This window comes from Euprymna scolopes, chromosome 11 (genome assembly GCF_053919585.1).
Source record: "Euprymna scolopes isolate OS-2025 chromosome 11, ASM5391958v1, whole genome shotgun sequence".
Taxonomy (NCBI): Eukaryota; Metazoa; Mollusca; class Cephalopoda; order Sepiida; family Sepiolidae; genus Euprymna; species Euprymna scolopes.
Genome location: NC_136492.1, coordinates 16,554,419 through 16,564,072, shown reverse-complemented (window position 1 = coordinate 16,564,072; position 9,654 = coordinate 16,554,419). Strand labels below are relative to the sequence as shown.

General features: G+C 35.2%; 1 protein-coding gene across 4 annotated transcripts in view; it reads right to left on the bottom strand.

Moving 5' to 3' along the window:
* Positions 1-1,476: 1,476 nt before the first annotated feature.
* LOC145287771 (uncharacterized) overlaps positions 1,477-9,654 on the bottom strand; it is a 291,321-nt gene continuing 283,143 nt past the window's right edge. For all 4 annotated transcript variants that reach the window (XM_080135593.1, XM_080135596.1, XM_080135595.1 and 1 more), the window contains one exon: positions 1,477-2,013. In XM_080135593.1, the coding sequence (XP_079991719.1) occupies positions 1,589-2,013 (425 nt within the window). In that variant the 3' untranslated portion in view covers positions 1,477-1,588. The remainder of the gene's footprint in view (positions 2,014-9,654) is intronic.

The window sequence follows — 9,654 nt, the reverse complement described above, 5'->3', positions numbered from 1 at the left end:
TTGAAATTGTCTACCTAATTATGTTCTATTTCTTTTGATTTTTCCAGACTTGCTAATCAGCGAGCACTAACATCATTGCTGTTCATTAAAGTCGAACACTTTAAAAAATTAATTCGGTAAGCCCCCTTCAAATATGACTGGAAAAAAAAAGAACCAGAAAGGTTGACCAGTGAGGAAAAAGAAACAGCAAAACGGAAGTCAAATAGTCGATAAGAATATGTCAGTAGTTCTTAAAAATGCATTGTAGGAAAGTGGCGGCTTGGAGAAGCATGTTCTTGCAAGAAAAAAATGTTGCGTGAAAATAGGTTGCCCATGAAAATAAGAAATTGTGAGCAAAACCATTTAACCTGTTTTTTTTTTTTTGTGAAAAGTATTGAATGTCGCATACACCGTTCTTCCACCAAACACATCACATATATACATTTTATATAAATTTTATATATCCTTTGCACATTGAGCTATCAAACTGTTGATTTTTGTTTTTCTGTTTTAGGATAATACAGGTTGAAGGGGGTAATAGTATCAACAGATGTGGACAAAAAGGATGAAAATGTTGATCAGTGTGTGTGTGTGTGTGTGTGTGTATATATATTTATATGTGTGTGTGTGTGTGTGTGTTAGTTATGTTAATGTACATGTGAGTGATTTCTTTTTTTGCACATCTTTTGCCTGATATGCTTCTGTAAAAGAAAGGATTATGTACAATGAAAGATTTTTTTTTTTTTGCAGATGTGGAATCAGCAGCAGCCGGAAGAGGAAAAGGGGGGAAGAGACGATCTGTAGGAGAAGGAAGAGGAAGTAGAAATAAAGGGAGGGTGAAGAGAGAGAGAGAGAGAGAAAATGGGAGGTGGGGAAAGAGAGGGTGAAGAGATAAAGAGAAAGAGGGGGAGGGAAGAAGAGGGAGAAAGAGGGGGAGGGAGAAAGAGGGGGCGGGAAGAAGAGGGAGAGAGAGGGGGAGGGAAGAAGAGGGAGAGAGAGGGGGGAAAAGGGAGAGAGAGGGGGGAAAAGGGAGAGAGAGGGGGGAAAAGGGAGAGAGAGGGGGGAAAAGGGAGAGAGAGGGGGGAAAAGGGAGAGAGAGGGGGGAAAAGGGAGAGAGAGGTGGAAATCAGCAGCAACTAGAAAAAGGGCGAGAAAACAATCTGTGGAAGAAAAGGCGGAGGGGGGGGAGAAAGGGAGAGAGAGGTAAGGGGGAGAAAGGGAGAGGGATAAGGGGGAGAAAGGGAGAGGGATAAGGGGGAGAAAGGAAGAGAGGTAGGGGGAGAAAGGGAGAGGGATAAGGGGGAGAAAGGAAGAGAGGTAGGGGGAGAAAGGGAGAGAGGTAGGGGGAGAAAGGGAGAGAGGTAGGGGGAGAAAGGGAGAGAGGTAGGGGGAGAAAGGGAGAGAGATAGGGGGAGAAAGGGAGAGAGGTAGGGGGAGAAAGGGAGAGAGGTAGGGGGAGAAAGGGAGAGAGGTAGGGGGAGAAAGGGAGAGAGGTAGGGGGAGAAAGGGAGAGAGGTAGGGGGAGAAAGGGGGAGAGGGGTAAGGGGGAGAAAGGAAGAGAGGTAGGGGGAGAAAGGTGAGAGAAAAAGAGAAAGATGTTTTTGGTGCCTCAGTCAAAACCACCAGAAGTCAAACAGAAGAGAGATTCTTTGCTGTCTGCTGCCTCGAAGTCATCATCATCCAGGTCGTGGATGTTTCGGCTAGTCACCGGGGACATTAGGATGGTGTCTTCGTTACTGCTGTGCACCTCATTTAAGGGACCCGAAGCTGGAGACGGAGATGGAGATCGTGGGGGCAGTGACGACGATACCAAGCGTACGTCCATCTCAAACTCAATGTCGGAATGGTCCTTCCATTCGACATCGGACGATTCGCAGCTGTCGAGAGGAGGCAGAAGTTTCAGCGGAGATCCAGTGTCATCTTCCAGTTTTATGCTGCCCTTTTCAGGGGGCATGTACATATCAAAAGGGAGACCACACTCATCCAACATTTTATTCTGTTCGCTTTCCATGACATTTTGAAATTTTAGTTCCTCTGCAAAGAAAGAAAAAACTTTAAATATATCTTACATAATTTATCTTGTATGAAGCTATGGTCGCTTTTCTTTCTACACAAATAGAAACACATGATCAGCTAACAAAAAAGGACTCAAATTTGAGTTTAACAGAATTTTTTTTTTTTTTAACTGGATACGTGGTTTCATAAATTTAAATAACATTTACCTAAAAAAATAGACAGTTTTCTTTAAATCTAATTGACCTTATAATCTACACCAGGGGTCTCTAAACTGTGGCTCGCAGGTCAGATTCAGCCCGCCAAAGTCTTTAATCTGGTTTGTGGAACTCTTACTGAAAACGTAAAAAATATCCAGGGAAAATGAAAAAAAAAATAGAAAAGTGTGAAAATAGTATTGCGTTATGCCAGAAATAGTATTGTGTTTTGCCAGAAAATCCGTTCTGGCAAAAAGTTACTTTCACCATAACTAATGCTTGTGCAAAATTTAAAAAAAATTTAAGGAGTGGTTATTGAGAAAAATGCAAAAAAAGGAAATGAGTTACATGATAAGGGCTGTCCCCTGTTCATGTAAGTATAAAAATAGAGAGATTAGTTAAAATGGAAATAAGAGAAAGCAGAAATCGAACCCTGGACATAAGTTTTAAAGAACAATAGGTTTAAATGGAATGTCCAGTAAATTGTTAATTCGGATGAAATAAATAATAAATAAACTATTCAATTGTTAAAAGAATGTGGATAATAAAATATGAGTTAAATAAATTAGATATGTAGGTTAAATTCCTTTGTGGAAACAAATAAGGAAAATAGGTTATTGGGAAATCAATGTCGAAAACGTGCAAAGTCGTGCATGTTGAGACACGTGAATTTTGCTCACGTGGCCGGAATGCATGGAGTTCTCAATATAGCAGGGGGGAGAGTCAGAGACAGTGAGAGAGACAGTCAGGAGAGACAGTCAGGGGAGACAGACAGGCGGACGTCTGAAGCGAGACGTCACTTCAGAAACTAAGATGTGAAACTTTGAGTTCTTAATGAGGAAATCCCGACCGGTCGTATTAAATAAATTCACCATGTGTTTTGGATAAAGCTCATCTTTGTGTTGTGATTTCTACAAAAAGGTAAATTGTATTGTTATTATATGTCTGTGTATAAAATGTCATTATAACAACATCTCTCTCTCTAAGATACAACATCATATGTAATAAGACAAGAACTCTCACTAAGACACATATCATTACTAATAAGAACTCTCACAAGAAAAATCATCTGTAACTATATAACAACTCTCAATTTGGTGTTCGTGAACCTTTTGCATCAGCGATGCAGAAACCGAACCTGGGGTCGATACCACGAAAAAAAAAAAGAAAAAAAAAAAAAGAAACACAACGTTTTAAAGGGGTCCAACATAATTAAAAAAAATAAATAAATAATACCACGGAAAAAGAAAAAAATCACACGATCACAGAATTCGAAAAAGAAAAAGAAACACAACGTTTTAAAAGGGTCCAACATAATTAAAAAAATAATAATAATAAATAAATAATACCACGGAAAAAGAAAAAAAATTACACGATCACAGAAATGCAAAGAAAAAAAAAATGAAAAAAAAAAATTTGAACATACACGCACACAGAGAACAAAAGATACAAGAAATATTAAAAAGAAAAAGAAGAAAAGGCCGATATGCCGTAAAAAGAAATTCGTAGTAATGAAAAAAAAATAGTAAACAAGTCACCAACGTAATTCATTGATAAATGAATTGGCCTGTTTAAAAAAAAAAAAAAACACACACACACACACACATACACGCGAATGCAGAGATTGTGTAATCTATTATTGTTTTGAAATTTGTAGAAGTGCATTAGAAAATGTGTGTCAATATGAAATCGTTTGGACGAATTGTTGAATTTAATCTGTCAATCAAAACAGGAATTTCAAAGGTCGCATGTACTCTCTATGAAACGGCGTGTAAATTGTTTTGAAATGCATTTTGTGTTCATAGTGAACTTTTCGGCTTTTGCGTGTTCATTTATTTTGTTTTTGAAAAAAAAAGGGACAATTGTTTTGGACAGACTGTTGAATTGTTCTTTGTTACAGATGATTTTTTTTATTTTTTTTGTTGTTAAAAAAAAAAAAAAAGTTATAACTGTTGCAAAATGTTTAAATGTATTAAGATATTTTTTTTTTTTTTTTTGGAAAATGTTTTTATGATGTTGAACAAATATTGTAAATTGTCTTATGTAATGTTATGATTTTCACAGCAAGAATTCAAAGTTATCCGTAAATATACATTAGATTAAAATGATCTAGTAGAAAATAAGTTAAGACGTATGGCTTACAGATTCAGTTAGAATTTTAGAAGGGGGACAAGAATTAAAATTACGTAAACGGGCATTTGGAGAGATTTTAGATGTGATACGCCGTAAGAAAGATGTTTTGTTTTAGCATTTGGTTTTGTTGTTTTTTTTAGAGATCCTAAAATTTTTTCTCCAAGAAAAGTGACTTGGTAGGGATTGATAAGCACAAGAAGTGCCCCTATACGAAAAATTTGGGAACCTGGTTAATTAAGTGCTTAAAATAAGCTAGTTGCACGTACCGACTCCAAGCAAGTAGTAAGTCTTGGCTTAGTTAATAAACAGGCGTTGGAAAGAATACGAAAATTCTTAAGGGGACCAGTAAACCGATGAGAGGTAGTCCCGAGGCAATCACATATAGCTTAATGAAGTAAGAGACAAGCAAAAATATGCCGTAGATTACGTAAGAAAGATATAACCTTGTATTTTTTTTTTAGAGACGCATGAATGTGGGATATATCTGCTGGATCTTGGAAGCCCTGGTGAGAGAAAAGAAAAATCACAAAAAACAAAACGGGCAATTAGATAGAATTTAGGCGCAATTACGGTGTTGGGCGCGAAACGTGTTAGTTAGTTAGGGGTGATATTTCTAAATCCTCGTCGAAGTTTCAAAAATCCAAGCAAGGAAATCCGAGTGAATCCGTATGAGAGAAAAAAAAGGTATATCTTAAACTTCTGAAGCCAACCACAAAGATTTAAGTATATGAGCTTTGGTATGTCCCGTATGAGATAGTTATAGAATGAAAAACAAAGCCATACTTGATAAGACTAACCATGCGGAAAGAGAGATCAGAGCACTTTTGAGACGAAGGAAGTCGTCCATTTCGAGAAAGGTGAAAACCTCTAGTCTGCGGCATATGGGTGGCTGGAAAATAGCTGATGTGAATTATAGGAATACCCTACACCCAAAAAGTAAATGCCACAAAGATCAGAAAGGTTCTGATCTTATAAAAAAAAAATAAATAATTGTGAAATCGGCCGTGAAGGGCTGACTAAAAGAGATTTTTTTTTTTGTGTTTTTTAGCCTGATCTTTCTAGCCGTGTGGTTGTGTAGATGTAAAAATAAAAAATAAAAATGTACTAAAGTTAAAAATGCATACATTTTTTTTTGTGAAATATGGAAGGGAGGGATGTTACATGATAAGGGCTGTCCCCTGTTCATGTAAGTATAAAAATAGAGAGATTAGTTAAAATGGAAATAAGAGAAAGCAGAAATCGAACCCTGGACATAAGTTTTAAAGAACAATAGGTTTAAATGGAATGTCCAGTAAATTGTTAATTCGGATGAAATAAATAATAAATAAACTATTCAATTGTTAAAAGAATGTGGATAATAAAATATGAGTTAAATAAATTAGATATGTAGGTTAAATTCCTTTGTGGAAACAAACAAGGAAAATAGGTTATTGGGAAATCAATATCGAAAACGTGCAAAGTCGTGCATGTTGAGACACGTGAATTTTGCTCACGTGGCCGGAATGCATGGAGTTCTCAATATAGCAGGGGGGAGAGTCAGAGACAGTGAGAGAGACAGTCAGGAGAGACAGTCAGGGGAGACAGACAGGCGGACGTCTGAAGCGAGACGTCACTTCAGAAACTAAGATGTGAAACTTTGAGTTCTTAATGAGGAAATCCCGACCGGTCGTATTAAATAAATTCACCATGTGTTTTGGATAAAGCTCATCTTTGTGTTGTGATTTCTACAAAAAGGTAAATTGTATTGTTATTATATGTCTGTGTATAAAATGTCATTATAACAACATCTCTCTCTCTAAGATACAACATCATATGTAATAAGACAAGAACTCTCACTAAGACACATATCATTACTAATAAGAACTCTCACAAGAAAAATCATCTGTAACTATATAACAACTCTCAATTTGGTGTTCGTGAACCTTTTGCATCAGCGATGCAGAAACCGAACCTGGGGTCGATACCACGAAAAAAAAAAAGAAAAAAAAAAAAAGAAACACAACGTTTTAAAGGGGTCCAACATAATTAAAAAAAATAAATAAATAATACCACGGAAAAAGAAAAAAATCACACGATCACAGAATTCGAAAAAGAAAAAGAAACACAACGTTTTAAAAGGGTCCAACATAATTAAAAAAATAATAATAATAAATAAATAATACCACGGAAAAAGAAAAAAAATTACACGATCACAGAAATGCAAAGAAAAAAAAAATGAAAAAAAAAAATTTGAACATACACGCACACAGAGAACAAAAGATACAAGAAATATTAAAAAGAAAAAGAAGAAAAGGCCGATATGCCGTAAAAAGAAATTCGTAGTAATGAAAAAAAAATAGTAAACAAGTCACCAACGTAATTCATTGATAAATGAATTGGCCTGTTTAAAAAAAAAAAAAAACACACACACACACACACATACACGCGAATGCAGAGATTGTGTAATCTATTATTGTTTTGAAATTTGTAGAAGTGCATTAGAAAATGTGTGTCAATATGAAATCGTTTGGACGAATTGTTGAATTTAATCTGTCAATCAAAACAGGAATTTCAAAGGTCGCATGTACTCTCTATGAAACGGCGTGTAAATTGTTTTGAAATGCATTTTGTGTTCATAGTGAACTTTTCGGCTTTTGCGTGTTCATTTATTTTGTTTTTGAAAAAAAAAGGGACAATTGTTTTGGACAGACTGTTGAATTGTTCTTTGTTACAGATGATTTTTTTTATTTTTTTTGTTGTTAAAAAAAAAAAAAAAGTTATAACTGTTGCAAAATGTTTAAATGTATTAAGATATTTTTTTTTTTTTTTTTGGAAAATGTTTTTATGATGTTGAACAAATATTGTAAATTGTCTTATGTAATGTTATGATTTTCACAGCAAGAATTCAAAGTTATCCGTAAATATACATTAGATTAAAATGATCTAGTAGAAAATAAGTTAAGACGTATGGTTGGCTTACAGATTCAGTTAGAATTTTAGAAGGGGGACAAGAATTAAAATTACGTAAACGGGCATTTGGAGAGATTTTAGATGTGATACGCCGTAAGAAAGATGTTTTGTTTTAGCATTTGGTTTTGTTGTTTTTTTTAGAGATCCTAAAATTTTTTCTCCAAGAAAAGTGACTTGGTAGGGATTGATAAGCACAAGAAGTGCCCCTATACGAAAAATTTGGGAACCTGGTTAATTAAGTGCTTAAAATAAGCTAGTTGCACGTACCGACTCCAAGCAAGTAGTAAGTCTTGGCTTAGTTAATAAACAGGCGTTGGAAAGAATACGAAAATTCTTAAGGGGACCAGTAAACCGATGAGAGGTAGTCCCGAGGCAATCACATATAGCTTAATGAAGTAAGAGACAAGCAAAAATATGCCGTAGATTACGTAAGAAAGATATAACCTTGTATTTTTTTTTTAGAGACGCATGAATGTGGGATATATCTGCTGGATCTTGGAAGCCCTGGTGAGAGAAAAGAAAAATCACAAAAAACAAAACGGGCAATTAGATAGAATTTAGGCGCAATTACGGTGTTGGGCGCGAAACGTGTTAGTTAGTTAGGGGTGATATTTCTAAATCCTCGTCGAAGTTTCAAAAATCCAAGCAAGGAAATCCGAGTGAATCCGTATGAGAGAAAAAAAAGGTATATCTTAAACTTCTGAAGCCAACCACAAAGATTTAAGTATATGAGCTTTGGTATGTCCCGTATGAGATAGTTATAGAATGAAAAACAAAGCCATACTTGATAAGACTAACCATGCGGAAAGAGAGATCAGAGCACTTTTGAGACGAAGGAAGTCGTCCATTTCGAGAAAGGTGAAAACCTCTAGTCTGCGGCATATGGGTGGCTGGAAAATAGCTGATGTGAATTATAGGAATACCCTACACCCAAAAAGTAAATGCCACAAAGATCAGAAAGGTTCTGATCTTATAAAAAAAAAATAAATAATTGTGAAATCGGCCGTGAAGGGCTGACTAAAAGAGATTTTTTTTTTTGTGTTTTTTAGCCTGATCTTTCTAGCCGTGTGGTTGTGTAGATGTAAAAATAAAAAATAAAAATGTACTAAAGTTAAAAATGCATACATTTTTTTTTGTGAAATATGGAAGGGAGGGATGTTACATGATAAGGGCTGTCCCCTGTTCATGTAAGTATAAAAATAGAGAGATTAGTTAAAATGGAAATAAGAGAAAGCAGAAATCGAACCCTGGACATAAGTTTTAAAGAACAATAGGTTTAAATGGAATGTCCAGTAAATTGTTAATTCGGATGAAATAAATAATAAATAAACTATTCAATTGTTAAAAGAATGTGGATAATAAAATATGAGTTAAATAAATTAGATATGTAGGTTAAATTCCTTTGTGGAAACAAACAAGGAAAATAGGTTATTGGGAAATCAATATCGAAAACGTGCAAAGTCGTGCATGTTGAGACACGTGAATTTTGCTCACGTGGCCGGAATGCATGGAGTTCTCAATATAGCAGGGGGGAGAGTCAGAGACAGTGAGAGAGACAGTCAGGAGAGACAGTCAGGGGAGACAGACAGGCGGACGTCTGAAGCGAGACGTCACTTCAGAAACTAAGATGTGAAACTTTGAGTTCTTAATGAGGAAATCCCGACCGGTCGTATTAAATAAATTCACCATGTGTTTTGGATAAAGCTCATCTTTGTGTTGTGATTTCTACAAAAAGGTAAATTGTATTGTTATTATATGTCTGTGTATAAAATGTCATTATAACAACATCTCTCTCTCTAAGATACAACATCATATGTAATAAGACAAGAACTCTCACTAAGACACATATCATTACTAATAAGAACTCTCACAAGAAAAAGCATCACTTATAATAGTCTCTCTCTAAGACTCTTTAATGAAACAACAATATAACACTAAGTCCAATCTCTTAGATGATGGGCCAGCCCTGATTTTCGTGTCATTCAATCAATACACAACCTATATGGAAAAATTTTACTTGATTTTAAGAGTTTCGATGCCGTAGAGTCTAAATCTAAAAAGATCTCCAGGTGAACAATGTGCATTTTTTTTTTTTTATAACTTGCAATTTAATTTCATTATTTTATTGCAAAAGTTGAGCGTAAAAATCATGTAAGGGAGGTAATCATTTAGTAAATGTTTTTTTTTCGGTCAGTAGTTACCTCCCTTAGTTTAAAAATTCGACAAAAAATGAATTCTCCCCACAAGATTTTTTTTCTTCTAATAAATATACGGCATATGCAAATATCTTTTTCTGTCACCAAATTGTGTGTTGTGTCAATAAATTTAATTGTGAAGAGAGATGTGTGTGTGTGTGCACGTGTGTTCTTACTGCTTTTTTTAT